This window comes from Cystoisospora suis (genome assembly GCF_002600585.1).
Source record: "Cystoisospora suis strain Wien I chromosome Unknown contig_1157, whole genome shotgun sequence".
Lineage (NCBI taxonomy): Eukaryota > Apicomplexa > Conoidasida > Eucoccidiorida > Sarcocystidae > Cystoisospora > Cystoisospora suis.
In genome coordinates this window covers 1,107-21,556 of record NW_027153958.1, presented here as the reverse complement: position 1 = coordinate 21,556, position 20,450 = coordinate 1,107, and the positions used below count along the sequence as shown (strand labels likewise).

General features: G+C 53.7%; 4 protein-coding genes across 4 annotated transcripts in view; 3 read left to right on the top strand and 1 right to left on the bottom strand.

Annotated features, from left to right (window-relative positions):
• Positions 1–848: 848 nt before the first annotated feature.
• CSUI_002770 (proteophosphoglycan protein ppg4) lies at positions 849–5,211 on the top strand. Its single transcript, XM_068062969.1, has one exon. The coding sequence runs from the start codon at positions 1,716–1,718 to the stop codon at positions 4,329–4,331; it is 2,616 nt and encodes an 871-aa protein (XP_067925045.1). The 5' UTR covers positions 849–1,715; the 3' UTR covers positions 4,332–5,211.
• Positions 5,212–7,008: 1,797 nt separating this feature from the next.
• Positions 7,009–11,401, top strand: CSUI_002769 (uncharacterized protein; the record flags this gene model as incomplete). Its single annotated transcript, XM_068062968.1, has 4 exons — positions 7,009–7,974; positions 8,565–8,960; positions 9,345–9,800; positions 10,231–11,401. Coding segments are annotated over exons 1-4 (2,946 nt in total), but the record flags the coding sequence as incomplete, so codon positions are not given.
• Positions 11,402–13,287: 1,886 nt separating this feature from the next.
• On the bottom strand, positions 13,288–17,645 carry CSUI_002768 (prefoldin subunit). Its single transcript, XM_068062967.1, has 4 exons — positions 16,234–17,645; positions 15,252–15,437; positions 14,737–14,831; positions 13,288–13,724 (listed from the first exon to the last, which is right to left on the bottom strand). The coding sequence occupies exons 1-4, from the start codon at positions 16,357–16,359 to the stop codon at positions 13,565–13,567; spliced, it is 567 nt and encodes a 188-aa protein (XP_067925043.1). The 5' UTR covers positions 16,360–17,645; the 3' UTR covers positions 13,288–13,564.
• A 169-nt stretch (positions 17,646–17,814) lies between these two features.
• The window catches only part of CSUI_002767 (transcription initiation factor tfiid 23-30 kda subunit), a gene marked incomplete at its 3' end in the record, with an annotated part of 3,065 nt that continues 429 nt past the window's right edge, over positions 17,815–20,450 (top strand). The window contains exon 1 of the mRNA XM_068062966.1: positions 17,815–19,979. Coding sequence (XP_067925042.1) covers positions 19,129–19,979 — 851 coding nt within the window. The remainder of the gene's footprint in view (positions 19,980–20,450) is intronic.

Here is a 20,450-nt window from a genome sequence, read left to right as displayed (position 1 = left end):
GGACATTGCGAGAAAACAGCGAGAACGCCTACCCACGGCAGGGCCGTGTTTAAAGCCTGGTGTTCGTGAAACTTGATGTTGAGGTGCCAATGATGCCACTCAAGAATCAGAGCGAAGCACTCCGGAACGAAAGTGTGTCACCTGGACCTCGAGTGCTGAGAAAGCAGAGAAGAGTGCACATGTTTTCTCCGCCCGCCGGAACCCCTGTATTTCGTAGGCCATAGTCCACACCGTGATCGGGTAGGAACCTCTTCGAGTGTGTGGGAATTCGAACCTGGGAGGGACTGTCCTCAGAGCGCGCCAGTGTGGCCGGCCGTGTGGTGGCGCCGCTCCGTTACCTAAGGATTTTCTTGAAAATGCAGAGAAACCTCTCAATTACGGACTCGAGCTCAAAAACAAATGGGGCCCTAGCGCTGTGCAGAGTCGCTAAGAAAGTTCTTTCCACTTCTGCAGGAGTGCCTCAACGTTGTCGCGAGCGCCAGAGTGAAATAGAAGGCGGTTTCGCTCCGTCGGTACTAGTGGAACACGTGTCGCCTCCGGATCGCGAAACAAAATAGCGGCTGTGCAGAATTACCGGGGCTTTTCTAGTAAGCATGTCTGAAGGGGCGCGGCCATCAGTAAAGAGGTGTATTTGCCGGGGGGAAGCGCTCTTGGTGAAGTCAAGTTGCATTGATATCCTCGGGCTCCCGCCGCTTGTTGGCAGTGGCTTCTTCCCGTCCGACTGCGCAACTGCGGGGAGCGGTGAGTCCCCACCAATGAGCACTCCAGTGCAGTCCCCCTACTGGGGTTGTCTTGCTCGGCTAGCCGTGACGTCCTTCCTTCTCCCGCTGACACCCGCGCTATTTATTGTCCGTTGAAGGCGAGGCAAGCATTCCTTTGTTCCAGACTTGCTCGAGCTGTGTTGCGTACTCCCTTGACTATTTTCTCCTCTCTTCTCTGCCACTATCCAAGTGGCCGTTCAGCGTTGGTCCCGCGGCAGCACCCTACACGGGAGTTTACGGGAGAACCGATGCATTGACACTCGTCACACCGGCAACTGCTCAGATCCGCTGTCCGCCCTTCTTATGGCCTGTCATTCGGGACTTGCAAACTAGGGCTCTTGCGCGGAGAAAGGTCTTCTATTTTCTGCCTCGTTGCCCTCATCTGCCAGAAGTCGCGCTACTCGTCCGAACCGGTCCTCGGCGCGTAGTGCTTACGCCGCCGGCGGCGGAGCGCGTAGACTCAGAAGGAGCCTCATGGTTTCGAGCAGCATCTTCATCAGAAAAACGGGTGCTGACCTTTCTACATCCTGGCCAGTGGGAACTTCAACTGGATTGCCAAGCCAAAGTGTAACTTGTATGCAAGGTCGCTTCGGCGGCGGTATACTTCTCTGTCTCCCAACCGTCTAGCGGGGTGTGGCCGGGGTTGCGGTGGTGAGCTGGCGCGGCCATCGACGCCCCGACTCCCTCTCGCTGGCTGACAAGGCAATGCAGCTTTTGTATCACCAGCTGCCAGCATCTGCAGAGAGAGCTCTGCGGAACAAGGCATGCCTCTAACTCACTGTTTAGTTTTTGTGAGGTTCTGTGGCGTTCTTCCAGTCGGACCTATTTTCGTCCGGCAACACAGCAGGAATTGCCATTTTGAGAGGGTGACACCATCGCTCGGAATCATGTTACAGCCGTTGGCAGTTGGGCTCTACCAAGCTGCCAAGGGTGCTAGTATGGTTGCGTTCCGTAATGGAACCTTTGCCCGTTTTATCCAGCAAAATGGAACTGCACACGTTGCTGTTCCCTCGTTGTCCCCGCCTGGAGTGGCGAATCTGGACACTGTTTGCTGCCTTTGTCGGTTGTCAGCTTGCCTTCCTTGTAGTGAACATAGCCTTAGATGATGCGCTGGGTGGCAGTCTCATACTGCTCTCCTTCCTGGTCGGACTGTCGTGTGCCATCTGGCGCCGACTTCTCCTTATTGCCATAAATCTCGTACTTCAATCACTCCTCTTCCTGCTGATGATAATATGTGCAGCCACAGGCGCGAGTTCTATGAAAGTCTGGTCTCAAGTCGGCAGATACAAGCTCCTGCTTGTCCTGCACTTTTCTGTGTATGCATTTGGCATCGTTGTATCTGCCATATTACTGCACTTATCAAGAAGCCGTCCCCGCAGGCTCGCGGCAGGTACGAAGGAAGCTCCGGCATCGGTAGCTGCATCGGGCACGCATGACGCCCCTTCCGACGTCGGTTCAGAGCACAGCACTACTCAAGGGCTGTGTCGCATACGGGACTTGTTTGTCTCGAAACAGTTTTGGTCTGCGCACGGGACGCACTCTTCAGCAGAAGCTAAATCAGCAAGTGGGCCTCCGCGTGAGTCGGTCTCAACTGACTCCGGCGGTGAAGTCTCCGCTCCGTCGGATGCTACCACGACCCCAAGGAAGGGGGATGCCTACAGTGAGCAGTCCTTCACCGAAGAGGATCACCACTTTTTCTGTCAAGGCGAATGCCGCGGGCATGGTGCAGGGTACTTTTATCATGCAGCCTTCAGTGACTTTTTGTCCTCACCAAGTCTCTCGTTACCCACCACCATGCCGGCTGCCTCGCCAGTGATGTGCGCTACCACTCACATGCACGCACGAGCAATGCCATCATTGCTGCAGCAATCGAGTGGATCGACGGTCGGTTTCCTGTCTGTTCCTGAAGAGGAACGCAGGCTTCATCGTCCGTCGTCCGAGAGTGTTGTTGTGTTCAACGCAACAGACGAGAAGGGCCTCGTCCTACTGCATACGACGAGCGCCTCACCCGCCCCTTCTCCGAAGAATGGTTCCAGCATAGCTACATCGTTTGGCCTACCCTCACCTCTGCCAACCCACAGCGTCCAGGATGCCGGGGACAGATACGTGGTTGGTACCCCGCGCGTGACAGGCGACCAGGCTCTCGCACTAGGAGGTGCAGCGAGGCGATGCCGCGTAGGAGCGTACTCCTTCGAGAACTACACTGACAACTGTTCGACTTCTATGGAGGACGCGCTGCCAACCTTTGTGGTCCAGCTAACCGGAGTCCATGAGCACACGGACACCGCAGCTGAAGTGAAGGCCTTACCGTTGGAAACAGCGCCTGCTGGCGAAAACCCCGAACTGCCCGGGAGGCGCGTCCTGCCGAAAGGAACGTGGAACGTGCTCAAGAAAAAGTGTCACAGGTCAGTGCGGAGTGCTCTGCTTTATCTTGGTAACAGTGGCGAGGCTGCATTGGACAGTTCAGCGCCGAGTGCAGGTGAACTGCCGTTTCGTACGAGTGACAGTTACGCGAATCGTGGCACGCCAAGGCATCATGGTGGCCCGACGCGCATTACGACTGGACGTAAGAGACCACGTCTCAGGAACTGCAAAGCCAGACGTGCCACCACCTCTGGCGTAGAGCTTGGTGATCTCTCGGCTCGGAAGCACCTGGTGGAAGAGCGCGGAGTCAGCGGGGGTTCCTCGCGTAGCAGCGACTCCAAGAGAGAGCGGAGCAAGGAATTCCTCGTCTGCTGGGCTGGCGAAGTCGCTTCAAGTAGTGGGCTGTCAGTTCCAGACGATGCGCTGCTACAGGCAGCTGACGCAGGCCGTAGAATGGAGTCTATACTGACGTCGTCCTCGTCGGAAGAGGAAGGTAATGGTGCGGGGGAGAAGGCTATGAACGAGGACGAAGCAAGTGCAACAGGGAGACCAAAGGAATACGACAGAGAAGGACTGCTGAGTTTCTTGAGTTTGTTACCCGTCCAGACCCTGGCGGACCGGGAGAGGCTACCCACCGCCTCAGAGGCCACAGTGTCGGTTGTGAACCTGACTGCCTCTCGCCTGTTTCCGGATCTGAGTCAGGACAAGAGGCACACCGCGGACGATGAACCGAACTTGCTAGAGACGTCGGAAGCAGAGGCAGGAGACGGGTCCGAGCCGAGAGAGGAACGATATGACTCTGGTTCTTATCTGGGTTGTCCGCCTCATCTTGCATCCTCCGAAATCAGTAGTGACATCTTTCCTGAGCTAGAGATGTCCGAAGACAACCGGTCCAGATCGCAAGACAGTTTCACAAACACCGAAAAATCCTGCCCATGCGAGAGGGGCCTCGCTAAACGTGTCACAGGAGCTGAGACCCATTCGTTGTGTAGCAGCGACGGGACGTACCGCCTGAGCCCAGAGTCGAGCCAAGAGCATCTATTCGCTTACAGTTCCCCGTACAGTTCGGCTATCACCCAGCGCGAGGCTGTACACGCTCGAATACAGCAGGTGGAAGAGGGTGGGCCGATCGCCGGCGAGGTTGGCTATGCTTTGGGAAGCAGCGCTGGACTGCAGAATACCAATCAGTGGGACGCAGGAGATTGATAAGAGAGGCTGCGCACTCCCCTAGGAGCTCGCCGGAAGTCGGGCGAGAAACTGTACCCTGCGGCCCGGAGCACTACACTCCATCTTCTTGCTTTCCGGGCAAAGTCTGCAAGTCAGTCTTCGAAGATGGTGACGAAGACACTCCGGCGGTGGGCTCTTCCGGAAAACGATGCAGAAGAGTTACGCGCGGGACCAGCAACATCCTACGACTGAGAAGGAAGGCCGGAAGGGGCGGAAGCCTGGGAACGAGTCTGACGCGGGGGATTGTAGAATCTGGGAAGAAGATGCTTCGCTTGAATCAGTTGAAAACACTGCTAGTTGCGGGAGGAGGCGTACGTAGAGGCGCCTGAAAGAGGAGCCGTCCAGCGGCGGTGTGGCACGGGAACCGGAAGGACTGGAGATCAAGGGATGTTCGGAATGGGCGCAGTGTAGAGTGTCTGAGAAATGCTCTTTCCCCTGGTTCTCGGCCAGATTTCTAATTGCCTTGCTATGGCCGTACGTACTGACCTCGCTGTCGACTGTTTCAGGTGGTACCTCAGCCGCTGCTGTCTCGAGAAAGCTCTCAGCGGCGGAGTTTTGGTTTGGTGGCTGTCACGACTACTCTTTTGCATTCACGTGTGACGTGTGTACCAAGTGGGCCAGTGAGTACTATGTTTGATAGCTTCTCGTAACTAGGCATGCCCTGTTTCGAGGCGGCAGCCCTTGTCCTCGACCTCGTTGTTTGGTCCGTGAGTTGCATCTTTCGCGCTGAATGCCCCTATGCATTCAATCAAAGGGAAGACAGCGTTGAAGTTTTATGTTGTGGCGGACACGCGGGAAGCACAGTGAACAGCCCGTCGCCTCTGCAGTTGCTAAACTTCCTCCCAGGCAAGGACTGTTGCATGCTGAATGCGTGGAAGCTTCATTCTTGCTACTACAGCTCCAGCGTTGCCCTGCAACTCCGCCCGTACTGCCCTGCTCGAGAAAGTTGGGACCGAGAGGTCAGGACTGAAGCGATCTAAGATGACGTTTCTCTGCTCCCTTCCCTTTTGAAGAGGGGCGGTGTTACAGTATCGCCATGTGGCGAGGAATCTCAACTTAGGCACGGACGTAGAACCCCTTCCTCAAGAAAACACCGTTTTGCAAAGCTGTGCGTCCCTACTGCGTCTTGCGCTCCGGACCGCCCCAACACATAACTGTATGCTAGAGCTGCTTGCATCTGAGGAAAGAAAGGCCGCCTTCTACTGCCGCGTGGCCCGAATCTCGGACACTCATCGACAGACAACCGTGTTGCGGCCGCTTCTTTTCTTGGGATGCTCTCAAGCGTTGATACTTTTAGGCTTCAGCAGAGAGCTCTGTCGTCTCCGGGAAAGTGCGGTCTACTCCAGTAAGGTAGGTCTTGGTGGCCGGTCCCTTAGCGCTGTCGTAGCAGGCTTACACCTCAGCAGGCAGAGGCCTGAGCCAGAGTTCCACTGCAGAAAAACTGCCGTTCTCTTCCTCCGGTATGGCGGATCCGCCGCGTGAAGTGCCCCCGACTGCGGTCGCACCGACTAGCGGAAAGCAACTCCTTCGGCCCTTGAACTCTCACGAAATGCGAAGACGGATAAAAGGCGAGGCGAGACAGCAGTGCGTGCAGTGACAGCTAGTTTCCGCTCCTCTGAACAGTCGTGAGCTGTTGTCTGCGGGGGGGGTCAACATCCTATGAACATGAGGTCAGACTCTGTCCAAGGAGCGGCGACAGCAAAGGCATCTAGTTAGCCGCGCGCGTGGAAATAGAGTTCAGCCGTTAGACCTGCTTAACAATGTCCAAACAAAAAAGCAATCGCTACTTATGCCTTCGCCAAGCTCGAGTCTCCACTACTGCGGGCGCGGCGTGCGACTGTTCTTGCATTGCCCCAGGTACCTCGGGGCTGAAAAGTGGCTGCATCTGAAATTCGCAAGTTGTGGGGTGCCTTCATGGGGTTAACCAGCCCCTCTCGTACGACTCTGAGGCCAGCTTCACTCTCGAGAGCCCGCCGCCTAAAAAGTTGGGCGGAAAGTTCGGCGCTGGTTTTGCCGATACTCAGGCAAGGTAGCCCGCCTTCGACAATGCGCTCCTCAGCGCTGCTGTCTTCGCTTCTTCACTCGTTTTCCAGAAAAGTAAAGGCCGTGTGCCTCGTCCGCCTGTCCTCTGTGATGGGACTTTCACTTTCGTGGCGTCGTTCTTAGCATTGTGTACAGCCGGGCTCGGAAGTTATACTCCGGGGGAACCGCTTAAGTGGCCTTGGGATTGCTGCTCGACCACTAGCGAATCCGCAGGAACAAAAAACGGAAGAACCCCTTCTTAACTGAGTCACCTCCGTTCTTTGGTGTCCTGTTGTGGCCTTGCAGTTCAAAGCGACTGGTGGATGTCCCTGTCTCAACTTCATGCATGCAAGCTCTCACTTAAGCAGGCAGGACGAAAATCACTTTGTTCCATAGCCCATGATGCCAGCAATACCCCTTGCTCCGCAGGAATGCCAACGTTTTCCTGAGCCGGAGCGGCACGACACCAGCCCTGCCAGCTACTCTCATTTGACACCTGAGCGCGGGCGCCCCTTGGTCGGGTCCCTCTCGGTAGCTGGCCTCTGTACTCCAACTCCGGGACCGGGTTCGGTTACTGCTGATTATGGCCACTGAATCAAACAGCCCTGTACGCCCCGAGAATGGCGCCCGTCAGCTGGAGGATGAGGCTGGTGCGCTGGTGTCGAACGACCAAGGAATGGCGCTTTCTGAAACTTCGCCCGTTGACGAGAAATTCCCGCTTCCCGCGTGTCTTGTGCCAGAACACAGTCCGACGGGACCTGGCCCAGCAAAAGCTGAGGGTAGGGTCCTGTTTCTCGAGAGCCCCACGAATACCCATGCGGATAGAGGCGTGACTGCGGTTCGACCTGCGACCGCAGGGCCGCTTTATCTGCCTGCACCCAGAGAAGAGTGCTCTAAGAGACCGATTTCCGCGAAGAGACTCAAAGAAGTTTTGCAGGCAAAAAAAGCAAGAAAAGACAAGTTGTTTTCAAGAATCACATTCACCCAATCAGACACAAAGTATTATAACTTGTTCCCCGTCCAGCCGGCTGTTGGATGGTGGAAAAGCGTGCTGACTAACTCGAACCATTCTATGAGCTCACTCAGTCGGATGGTTCGTTCGTTTGACATACCCATCCCGGACACAGTATTCTGCTCCAGCACAGACTGCTTCTACATCACCAACAGACCAGAGGCCTTGAATGGTGTGCCCGACAGTGCTAACAGAAAGAAGTCATGCGCAGGAAGCCGGCACGGGTGGCTTATCAAAAGTGACTTCTCAGCTGCAAAGCTACTGGAGACGAACTTGACAGCTCGTCTTCAGGCCGAAGAACACGAAGACGCCCTTCAGACTTACCATGTGGCTGCTGCTCCAGTCCGTTCCTTTTCCGTTGGCAAGGTGCCAACGGCGAAGAAGAACCGTGGAGGACGGCGAGATACCGTGACAAATGGGCCATCGGCGGGGACAGCCGGGAGTAGCTCTCGCGGTCCTGTCTTCTACCCCGCCGCTGTGATGAAGCAGATGCACTACATGAAGAAGGACTGCAACATAACGAAGGCTCTCGACTTAAGCACTTTCAGCTCCGTTGCCTCCGACAGCTCGGTCGAACGAGTGTTTCAGGTCCGAGCCAACAGATTTCCTCTGTGGAACACCGATACTCCTAGTGTTTCTTACAATCCAAACGAGCCGCTGCTATCCTGAAATCGATATACCCGACCAGGTAGTCTTACACCTGACCAAGGGCCTGAGAGTACACACGCCCATAGAGACTCGTGCTCAACGTTGACTCCCGTAGTAGGCGCACTTGGGATGCCCCCCGGTTGCAATTACCGGGTTAGCATCAGGTACTTCTTTTTTGGGTCGGCAGGCAGCAGAAGGAGTTCACACCTGGCATGGTGTCCTGACCCTTTGCTCCGCGGTCCCTTCTCTTGGTCTGCCATGCATTCGGCCGCCCCTCTGTTGTTCGTCTAGTGATATATTAGAGCACGAGCGCCGCTAAGTCTGTTCTTTGGCGGGTTCTATTAGGCGTTCCTTTCGTTTCCGGAGCTTTTCCTGTGAAAAGTGACTTTACTGCCTAAGCAGCGAAGGCTTCGCAGTACGGAGGACGAAAAAGAAAACATAGAATTAAGTCTGGTTACCCTCGAGGGTCGACCGCTGGCTGAGTGACGAGACGCTGTAACATTTTGCCATACACCATGCTGACCATACAGGCTTTTGTCCGTGGAAAACCGCGCAGTCGCTGTCAGCTGACCCGCGTTTGCTGGAGTGCCTCGCGTGCCCCGTCGGGCTACACGTTGGTAAACCGGCTGACTCCCCAGGATGCTCGGCATCTCGGCGGAGACCTGACATCTCAGTTTTGCGTCAGCTGCGACAACCCCACACTGCACGGCGTCTGCAAGACGGCTGAAGAGGAACAGCGACGGAACGCTGATCCAACAGAGACTTCCTTCGATATTTTCCCCGTTGCGGGAGCGACATTGGCAGCGGCTTCCCAAGTGGCGAGATCCGTCTTCCACTTCACGCAGAGCCTCTTCAAAATCTGGCTGGACACACTTGTCGTTGACCTTGTTAGGGATGCGGCCGAGGGCACGTGGTACTTCATACAGGTAAGAGCCCCCTCCGCCGGTCAGCCTCCCGTCCCGCGGAAATCTTCGAGCCAGCACGCTAGACGGTGGTCGCTCAAGAACGACACACTGTGGAAAAGTCTGAGAGTTCCGACGTCGCCTGCCCAAGTGGCTTCTACCGCGTGATAAGATGGACTTATACGTAAGAACGGTTTTCGTCTCCTGGTTTTTATATGACCCACCTCGAGTACCGCGCGCTGCCTGAACGACACCTTCACATTCCCGGGAGACCTTTCTGCAAACCACCTTCATGTACTGACTTTGTGCCTCCGGGTCCACCAGGTTCCTAAACCCTGATGTATGTGAGCACCGGCCAGGCGTCGTCGGGAACCAGCAGTCTGTGGTCCACTCCTGGCGTGTGTGCAGGTGAAGTCGTTTACGGTCCGAATGCTGTCCCCGGCAGACGCGTTGAGGTTTTCCTTGGCGGGGACCGATGGGGTCGAAGACGGCGAAGACGATAGCGCTGCCAGGGCCAGGTCGCAACACCTGGACGACATTCGGAGATCCGCTATCCCAGCCATATGCCATATGTGTGGCTTGAAGCACCCCAAACAGAACCTGACGAAAGTGGTGAACCAGCGGATGATGCTGGAAACGCAGCATCACATGAGAAAACGCGGTCTAGACATATTTTCTTTTCCTCACGGTGGGAGGTTGCAGCTGTCCTGCAATTATCCGGTTTGCTCTTTGTGTTACTCGTTATACTTGGCCGAGAAAGAGCTTATTCAAGCCGAGCTAGACCTCGCCCAAGCCCTCCAGCAGCCTCTGCCGCACAAAGACCCGACCTTTTTTAGTTTCCTTGGCGTGTTAGATGCTATTCAGGTGAGACACTGGGCCTAGGACTGCTGCCGATTGAACATCTACGGGGAGGATGTGCCCAGTCCACCCTGTCCCGTGTTTCCCGAAACTTCGTAACTACCGACAAGAAACGCGGAGCATTCTGAGAAGTTGTGCGGACGGTACTGTTCTGAAAGTCAAGCTGGTGTGCGTCGGCTCCCCCCAGTGCCGAGGTGAAACACATAAGAACCCGAGACCCCTCACTCCGTTGGAGTTTTCCGTGCAGTGCCCTCCGAAGTCGGGCGCAGTGCGGAAGATTAGTTCTCTTTTACTCTGTATTTGTGAAGCCGAGGAGCGGCCTTCGCACTTATGACTATCACAAGATTAGACTACACGATGCAAGCGGTCTGAATGCGACGCTGGAAATGCGCCCGGACAACTTCCAAATTCACTTTTTTTGCGCTGGTGTCCCCAGGGCAGTACTCAAGCGAACGACCCGTACCTGCTAGATCTTCTGCGCTCATTCAACAATGCTCCACCCCGCCAGGCGGCCCCTTCTAATGAGGAGGGAGACCGGGAGGACAACGGGCACAAAAAAATCAACCTGCAGCTGGATTACGCTAAGGAAAAGGATCCGCTCCTCGCCTTTGTGACGGGGGATGATGAGCGCCGCCGCTCTGTCCTGGTGTCGTCTCTTCAACAAGGAAAACAATCGCTTTCTGTTACGTCGACAATTTCTACCACACAAGCCGCAGGCGCGTCTTCCGCTGGCAAAGATTCAATTTTTGCTACTGGATCAGAGGCGCCTTCAGGGACCGCGACCCAGTTGTTGCCGTCGTCTTCAGACCGCCCGAACGCAGAGGGTGCCGGCAAGCCAGCAAAAGAAGCAGCGGCTGTTTCTGCTGCTCCGACCTCGAGTGGTCCTGAGTCAGGCTTGGACGCCATTTCAAACCGCTGGTCCCGTCCTCGAACCACATCATCAAGAACCTTCGCGCCCCCTCCGAAGCAAACGCTACGAGGTGGGGAAGCCGTGGCTGCTTCCTACGTGTCGAAGGAGGAACGCTGGCGGCAGGTGCCTCCCAAGCTTTATCAGTGGCGTATGATGCTTTTCATGCATTCCCTCCAAGACCTGCCCTCCCACCTCGTGCCCAGCTGCGAGACTAACGAGCGGTCCAGAGAGGACGGATCGTCCACTTCATTTACCGAGCGAAGTCCCCAGCTTGCACTTGAACTGAAGCTCTTTGGCTCAACGACGACGCTTCCTTTAGTCTCACAGCTCGAGGGACGCAACAGGGACTCGAGCAGCACAAGGAAGTGGGGTGCTCCATCAGCCGACTCCGAAAGTGATACCAGCACCTCTGAAGCAGAACTTCTGGTAACTTCAGGGGACCGGCGGGACGACTCTCAGTACATCCCCATCAAACGCCTGCTTGTGCTCTACCTTTTCTCTGTCACGTCAACACTTCAAAAAATTTTTCAGCAGGAAACCCTCCACTTTCGCCTTCTGTCTTCTCCTCCTCCCGATACCAGCCACATACAGTCGTCTAGCTGTTCTTCTTGTCAGGGCACCTCGTCCTCTTCCTCGTCCCTCTCCACTGCTCGTTCTCGGTTTAGCGGGTGCACCTCCGTTCTCTCCGCCAACGCAGGTCTCACCCCTTGTGTTCCCATTCCNNTCCGCCTGTCCAGCGTGCGACTGCAGCTGCTGCCACGAGCCTACCGGGAACGTGTCTCCGCCCCGGCCTAGTGTTAACTTCTCTCCCTCGTCTCGTCTTAGTCCTGCCAATATAGTAGGGTTGCGGCCATATTCTGGAGCAAGAGCTGAGGAGACACGACCGGTGTGCCTTTCTTGCGGATGTCCGCGGGAGTGTCTGGGGGTGAAGGCATCTCAAGTGCACGCCCGGCCCCAGACAGCGGGTCACATGTGGCGCCCGGCGGCTGCTGGTCCTGCACCGAAAGTTCGGAGAGAAAACAGCGCCAGCGACTTGCGCCGTCCGAGCTCGGCCGGGGCTGGCGGGAGAGCAACTCTGCAGCGTAATAGCAGCGCAGGCTCTCTTCGTGGAAAATGTGCAATGCCGGTGGGCTCTTCGGGTCTATTCGAAGTTGCGGCGGGTAGCTGCAGTTTGCAGCGCCTCGTCGGCGCCCGTCACTCAAAGCAGCAGACGTATGTTCTGCTCTTCGGCAAAGACGGTGGACAAGCGCGGCTGCGCCTCGTTCTGGGGCTTCACCAGGATATGCAGGTCCCTTCGCAGTATGTTTGCGTCCGCCCGTATGCGGATGCCTTTCTCCCTGCGCGTCCCTACAGCAGCCCTTGTCCGCTACCCTCCGAGTGGCTAGACTGCTACGCGACTGCTTGCGGGGGCGGCTCAACTCGTCCGATGTCCGGCATCCTCAGGAGCTCCAGCCCCTCGAACAACAATCAGATGGAGTGCCATAGTGTGCGAGGGACTAATTCGCCGTCGGCGAACGAGTTGGGGATTTCCGTGCAAAAAGGCGCTGCGGCAACATCGGGCGGGCCGAAAAGCAGCAGACCATTAACCATACCACCGTACGCTCTCACGAGTACGAGCGGGAAGGCTTCAGAGCGGAATGGCTCCGCCAACCGCCCGCGCAGTGCAGGGCCTGCTATATCGTATGCGAAGCGACCTTTTCTAGCTTTGCGCTTCAGCACATGCTCACGCAGCTCCAAGTTGCCGGCCCCTGTGTCTTTAGCGAGGCCGATCAGAGGGCAGACCCACTTGCCATCCGCGGCAGCACCCGCTGTGCGGGGGGTCTCACCTCTTCTAGCCCTAGACTTTGATTGATTCAATTCTTTGGATCCGTGGTGCTGTAACTTGAAGACGCCCCAACTCCGACAATAGAGCTGTGCCATGCAGTTACCGAGACAGACAAAACACCTGCCCGCGGGGTGCAGGGCCACCTGTCAACAACAAAACTGTTTCGTAACCCGTGGAGCGCTCTGGAGGAACGATGACACGCGAGGAGCGGCTCAAGCAGCAGTTTGGCGGGCGGTCCGCGGTTTTATAGAATGTGCTTGAACGACAGCATGCTTGCTGGTTGCTAGTTTTCTGACTTGACACAAGGTACCGAGATTAGGGAATGTTTGGAACTTCTCCAGCATGACTACGGTGGGCGTCCAGCTACAGTAGCAATAGAAGTAGCTGAAACCTCGGCAGCGCGTAACGTTTTCTCCGCGTGGTTGGTCATCGTGAATACCTTCTGGGCCAAAGCGGAAAGGCAGCGGAGTGAACTTCGCGACCTCGAACCGCCGGACGACACACTTGGGAAACAATGCCAGGAAACTTATGTCTTTGAACTAATGCGCGCGCTGGCCGATCTGTCTTCGTTTATTGCGTGAATACCTTAGCTGTCGTATGACGAAGTGTGGAATCGTCTAGGCTCACGAGCCGGGGCGGCTCTTCCTAGACGCTGGTGCACAACCAAAGAATATTCCTTTCCCAACACGTCGGCAGAAAAGCAAACGTCACTCGTGCACGTGTCCAAACAAAGAATGCCTGCGACTCATTCAAGCCATGTACCGATTGACATCCCGCACACCATATCACGTTTGGAAACCATGCTTGGCAAGAGAAACAGGCATTCTTGGGCTGGCTCTGTGTGGTGAGGGTCTATCGCAATAGCACCCGTTCCGGCCTACACGTTTTTGGCTGCACGCGTAGGAAGTCCCCTCCAGCAGTACTGGCATCCGACGTGTGTGAACGACCTAGGAAAAGAGAACTTGGATACCGAGCCAAGAAATATAGCTGCACGAGCGAGACAGCGTTCCGATCGGTGCGAACGAGATCATCTTTCTACTTGCGACCAGCTGACTGTTGCATCTGCTCCTGCAGCGCTATCTGGTGTTGGAAGTACTTCTGCTGAATCAGGTTTTGTGTCACTTCCAGTTGTCGTTGCTTCTCCGGTAGTATCTTCTCCAGCTTCACCACCTGCTCGTTGACCATGGCTACCTTCCTGATTGACAAAACACCCGCAACACACGCCGCAACTGCGCCGTTCACTCCGATTGTCTGTCATAAGCCGTGCCCGATGAAGGCCCTCATGAACGGTGTCCAGATGTGAAACTCTACCCCCTGCACCTACCGGCACCAAATAAGAGGGCACTCATACAGGCTCTCAGACTTCCGCATGTGTCTATCCCCGGGAAGGCTGCCGCCCTCCGGTCATCATTCCGACTAGTAGGCCGACAAGTTATGCACGAGACGCCTTAGTCCCTTGTCGCTACCTCCACTGTCTCAGGACAGACCGTTTCCTCAGCATATCATAATACAACGGAAATCGCACGCTCAGCTATAGTGAAGCTTGTCTGCAGGGCTGCCGGAGCAGCGTATCTATGCTCCCGGAGTTCTAAAAAGCTCTGCACACTGGGACTATCGCATCGGCCGGGGCATCTAGCCCCCTCCCCCGGCCTGTGTTGAACTTCAGCATGCCAGCGTAGACACGCGTAATCAGGCGCTTCCGCGCAGTTGCAATTTCAATGACCCAAGCGGTAGATTCCGAGGCAAGACTACAAGACTGGTACTTGAAAGCACCCCCGGACAAAGCAAAACCAGTGCGGGGCCCTGCTAAGCGGAAAAAATAGCTGGGAAGATCACACAAAAACGGATCGACCCGTCTTCGAAGAAGCGGGACCGATCGGCGCCACCGGGTGTTCCGTAGTCTCAGTTTTACTTCCGCCTTGTTCCGCTCAGACAGATCCAGCTCAACTTGTTCCAAGTCTCCCGATATACACTGTTCGAGCAGGAACGCCTCCAGGCATTTATGTATGACACATTGCCTGTATGCTGCGATTACCCCACAGCAACGCCCTTACCACCTTGCCGTCTCCCCACGCAGAGAATCTAACCCTAGATCATACAACCGAGCGACGAGCAACTCTCTTCAAAGAGACTGCCTTCCGGACACAATCCATTCTAGACAGACGCCCTGAAGACATGATGGCCAGTCTTTTGGAAATAGGAAGTACCTGTCCAGTCCTTTCTTAGCATCCGCACAGTTCTTCTCGACAAGGAACCCCGTACCCACATCCACCAGAAGCTTCTTCCTCGTCGCCAGGCGGCCCTGTACGGACAGAGACACTTCGGGTCATACGATTTGCAGCAGCGAGTACTGAACTTCACGGCGAAGTCAGTTCTTGTCTTACCTGAAAGAATCTTTCTGGGGAAAGAGGAGATTCCTGAGGAAAGCTCCTACAGCCCGGACCAGTCCCTCGAGACAGCTGGAGATACTGCTTCGGCAGAGCGATACTGTAGTGTGCACGGTGGGAAGGCTCTGGAGGTGAAAATTTTCTCCATCCCTCTCCCTGGCATGACTTCGGGTAACTAGCCAGGTGCCGCCCTTACTAAACGAAAAAAACGGCTCTCACACTTCGACAGAACAGATAGAATAGCAATGCTCTTGTAGAGTCTCCCGTGAGCATACTGAGCCAGACACGTAGTGGAGCACTAAAAAGTTGAAGAGCGGAGCTACGTTTATGCCTACCTTTACATAAACAGAACTAGTCAGTGGTACTAGAACCTCTGGGGTATCATCTTCGTCTTCATCTCCTTTTTTGTCGCTACCGGTGTTGTCCAGTAGCCCAAACTTTACTACCGCATCGCGAGATTCCTGGAGCCTGCTGCTTGCTACTCGGAGATTCCTCAAATGAACTGCGAGGTTCTGTAACTCCTGTACACACATCCCCCGACAACAGGCATGTGAGATTACTGCTTCTCAGTATAACACCAAGAAGGCCTCTTCGGCAGAACCTAAGTCCTCTCCCGGAAATAGCGAAAGCACCAAGACCTAACCATGTTTTTTTTGATCTAAGCAGCTTCCTTCAAAGTAGTTCCCACTCCTTCTTTCCGCTGAGAGTTGCTTGTAGAGCGTTGACTACTAAGAAGAGGATGGAGGTAACACCGTTCGAGACCACGGGAGCACGGAAGCAAGAACTTGAAGGATCTCTTTGAAAAGGCAGAGGGATGATAGGAGCCCATAGGAATGTGCAGATGAAACCTCTTCGTGAGAGTTAGCAGATGAAGTGGTAAGGAAGAGAGGATAGGTACATATGGAAGCCACAATGATACACGTCTGTCAGTCTGAAGACACTCCCAGGGGAGGCGTGTTGCAGAGAACACAACGATATTCACGACTCGGAGAACACTCATCAAGTACACCTGTGCGAATGCATAGAAAGATAGGTCTATATGTAGATGTACACATACATATCCTCGGCTGCAATTTCACACGCGAGCAGAGAACAGGAGCAGCGTTGTGGGTTCTAGAAAGCATGCGCTTTCTACAGCCTTGAGCTACGCTTCGAGCCACCGGGAAAGCACACAACCAAGGACCGGTCAGATCTACATGTAAACATTCATATATCGACACATATACATATTTGTATTGTGTATACACGCGTATACGGGTGAAATGCCTTGGCTACAGCACACAGATTTCTTTCGACGAAGCCAGACACTGCACTTACTGCGTCAAGCTGGTCTTTGACTCCGACGAGCTGCTGAAGACTCAGAGAGGATAGATTCACCGTTTGAGGTGCAGAGCCCGCAGGGTTCGTGCCTGCCGGCCCAGCTTCTGCTGTGCGTGATGCCATTGTTTGGACGGAAAAGCTAACAAGACTGACGGAGAGTCGCACACGACGCTCGGTCAACGGAAATCCGTACTAACACTGCTCGACACAGTAGATATACTGTACGGAACGAAGAGCGGGGTGGGGTGAGCCAGTGGGTACCCGGAGACACCAGTGAGCTGCAGTCCCCCAGCTTGAAGAAGTCAGCAGCTCCAGAGCTTGTCCAGTCTCGATTGTAGGTGAGAGAAGGGTTTCGCATGTGCATCAAGACTGCCTTTGAGGACAAATTTCTGTTACAATGAGAATGATAAGAGAAACTCACTCGTCACGCGCGGGATGTCTTCGCCAAGGAGATTCACAAATCAGCGACACATACTCAGGGCGAAGAATACGACGGCCGGGCGAGGTGGAGAGAAAGAATGAGAGACGAGAAAAAAAAGAAAGGTTTAAGGGAATCGAGGCGGGGGAAAGAGTAGTGAGGAGCCGAATAGACTACAGTCGCGAAGAAACGGCGCGGGCACGGAAGAGAAGGGCCGCACGAACGCGACGAAATAGAAGTAAGTCTTGTAGACTTTCCGCTAGGAAGGATAGACTGAGGTAGGTCCTCACTCTTTGTCGTTGAACAAGGAAGGGTACGGTTTCCCTGAAACGCCAATTCCCGCGACAACTGTCCTTTCAGGTCGTCGTTTCCGTAGAAACCCAGTCCAGTGCGCCGCGCGGTAAAACAGAAACTGCTGCGCAGTCTGCTTACAAATAAACAAACACACCAGAGCTTCTACGGAACGGAAATTGTCTCTCGGGCAGGATCTGCACACACGGAGCCGGTCCCTTGGCTAAATGGACGGAGTGCCTAAGCAGACCGCCACTGCCCCAAAACATGGCTTGAATGGAGCAATTCAAATACGGAGAGAGCTAGTGCTAGTGAGAAGAGTGGAGTGAAGAGGAAGACGAGAGATTGGTGACGGATGGAAACGAGGAGTGGACACGGAACCGATGGTTAGCCAGAACAAAGACGAGCTGGCCTCTCTGCGAAGTGACAAGCACAACAGACGAGACCGTATGATGGAAGTTTGTGAAGTGAAACAAGAAGAATTGCTTGGATGCCCAGGCTGTTTCCAAGGGAGGAAAGAGTGGACGTCCCCCCGTCTGTAGTGTGCATGCGACTTTGGAAGCGCTTTGAAACAAGACAGTAGGCCAACCGAGGTGCAGATACACTGTTAAGGTGTATGTACACCTCAGTCGGAAGGCATGTCCTCAGTTCGACTTTGTTACACACGCTTTCCTTCCTCAATTCTGCTCTTCTTTAGGCTTGCTCAGAAACTCTCTGCCGGCAGCACTGCTTTGTATACTGGGGTGGGTGATTACTGTGTGGTGCATGCAGAGCTAGCGACCTCATTCTCTTTCTTGTTTGCATGTACTCCTCTGTCCCGACCTTTCTCATTCCGTGTGTCGCGCAGGAGAGAACTTCCTTTGTTTTGACGGTTCATAAAACCCTCCCCTCGCTTGGGTCTGGCCGCGCTTGTCCGGCTTCTCTTTACTCTTCTTCTGTCAACGAGCTGTCTGGACTTCTTTCTATATCTTTCTGACTACAGCAGCTCTTCTCTCCCCTCCCTTCGTCCTTCGTATCTCCTGGGACGTGCTATCTAGTGGCTTTTTCACTTCGGTTTCACCACCGCCCTCGATGCTTTTTCTCTAACCTCACCGGGTGGCTACGTTACACTGGTCTGTTGAATGCTTTGTGTTTACTCCGTGCCTCCTAGGACATTCTCCTCGTTGAGGTGTCGATGCAGTAGTGGAAGCTTGTTTACTTTCGTTATTCGTAAGCTTTCTTTCTATTTTCAGTAACGCTCTTCATAGCAAAATGCAGTTTCCTCTGTGGTCCAGGTGTTGGGAGATTCTGTACAGCCATCGTTTTCTCCGGAATGAGAACTGGATACACACGTCGATTTTCTTCTTCTAAAGGTCCCCGCTACTCATAACATTGTAGCCGGTTCTTTTCCCGGATTTTATTGTCTCGTTTTCCTTTCCTTTTTTTTGCTGCGAATGAATATATGCATATTGAACTAATTGTTATGCTTCGACCTGGCTACGCGAATCTCTTTCACCGCGCGAACAGCCACTTTGAGTCTTGTACACTCACATCTGGCTTGAAGGAGATCTCCTTTATCAAGTCTTCCTCTTTCTTTCTCCTCTCGTCTCCCCGATACTTAAGTCATCTTTCTAGCGTTTCTTCGTTCTTTCTTTCAAAGGAGAGCGGTCTCGCATGCAAGATGGGATTTCCTTCACACCTCAAAAGTAATGCTTCCTCTGATTCTTCATAGATATAAAACAGGTTATCCCATACTCTCTTCAAAACAACACCCTTTCTCTCTCGGTACATCACGGCGCTACCTGCGCCTGATGCACGTGTGCATGCATCTCCAGTAAAACACTCATTCATCATTCTCCTCTTCTCTCTCTTTCATGGCGCGAAAAGCGAATTATTTTTCTTCTCTCCTTCTTCATCAAGTCAAGAATCTTTCGTCTCAATCAACAGAAGCTCCTTGTCACTCCAGTCATACAGTCTCCTCCTCGTAATCTATTATCTATCCGTTTAGCATACCGTTTTCCTTCATCGCTTTCCCTCTTTCCATCCCTTTACCATGTCCAGTCAGACTTCTCAATTCGGTTCTTTCCTGTTCTCATATCAGAAGTAATGGATTTGCTCTTCTTCGTCTCCTCCTCCTCCTCCTCGTCGTCGTCCTTCATTCTCTTCTGCTAGTTTTCCTTCCTTTTCTTTCTCAAGTAACTCCAATGGAAGACACCTCACAACTCCCCTCATCATCATCTTCTTCCCACCCCTCTCACTCGTCCGACTTTTCACCTCCACCCCCCGAAACTTCTTCTTCTTCTCCTTCTTCTTCTTCTTCCTCTTCTCTTTCTTCCTCCATGACTGGGGGGCCGTCTGTATCTCTTCCGTCGGCATCTGCTACTTCATCTTCGTATCTTCCTCATTATATTGCCACTCCACACAGAGATCTGCTCCCATCGCCAGGCAGTGGAGAAGACGGAGGACAGCCTTCTGTCCCCACAGCTTATTATACGTCAAACTCAAACCTCCCTACTGCCTCAAGCGATAACTTCGCCGGTGTTTCATATACCCCTACCTCTTCTGATCCCCATCTTCAGGCTGCTCTTCCACATGAAGAGAATTCCTTACCAGCCAGCAATCACTCAGGTGCAAAGAGAAAAGTAGGTGAGGAGAACAGGGGAGGAGAAGGAGATGAAAAAGAAGAAAAGTCGAAGAAAGTGAAGATGATGACGAGTGACATGGGGGGATCTTCGGAGACTCATGCAGGGAGATCTCGAGATAGAGAAAATGGGGCTGGAGGTGAAGGGACAGAAGAAGAGAAAGAGAAGAAAGAGGAAGATCAGGATGAAGACCACGAGGATGAAGAAGAAGAGGAAGGAATGAATCCTGATAGCTCTGAAGAAGTGACAACAACAGAATGGAAGATACGTGGTGTCTTAGGTTCAGAAGAACTCTTAACGAATCGAGATGAAGACGTTCTCTTAATGCTTCAAGAAAAAGAACCGGCCATCCTGGATGAAGTCTGTAGATATTATCTCCATACTGTTGGATGTGCTACAACAGATAGGACTGTGTAAGCTTAGAGTCCCTCTGTTTATACCATGTGTCTGTACAGCCAGCCATCTTTCCTGAGTCTGTCCACATCTGCATGCAGGTGTCGTATGACTCGATGAAGATGACTGAATCTGTATGAATAAATAAATTTGTCTCTATCTATCCACATGGCTATCGACCAGTGTTCGTGAAAATGCATGTAGAGTTTCTGTGTATGAAAAGACGTGAGACGAGGCGAACGAACGTATGAATTTCTTTCTATCAAGATGCCTGCTTACGTCTCTTCGGAAAATGTATAGATCTGCATGTATATATATATATAGATACATACGTATCTATACGTATATAGACATAGGCAGGGGATTGCATGTGTATGTGTGGCATAAGCAGTGCTGCGTATGTTCGTGTGGAAGTAGGAAAGTCTGGATGTTCGCTTGTATTCATTCGCCTTGCGAAACAGCTTCGTCATTCCTAGAGCCTCATGTATCGA

What these genes read in the sequence shown, in the direction of transcription:
- CSUI_002770 (XM_068062969.1), top strand. Translation starts at nt 1,716, where the DNA reads ATGGAACCTTTGCCCGTTTTATCCAGCAAAATGGAACTGCACACGTTG.
- CSUI_002768 (XM_068062967.1), bottom strand. Translation starts at nt 16,359, where the DNA reads ATGGCATCACGCACAGCAGAAGCTGGGCCGGCAGGCACGAACCCTGCG. An exon ending in TCAAAGACCAGCTTGACGCA is followed by an intron (nt 15,438 to 16,233) that starts GTAAGTGCAGTG and finishes ATGTGTGTACAG; the next exon opens with GAGTTACAGAACCTCGCAGT. An exon ending in GCTAAGAAAGGACTGGACAG is followed by an intron (nt 13,725 to 14,736) that starts GTACTTCCTATT and finishes TTTGTCAATCAG; the next exon opens with GAAGGTAGCCATGGTCAACG.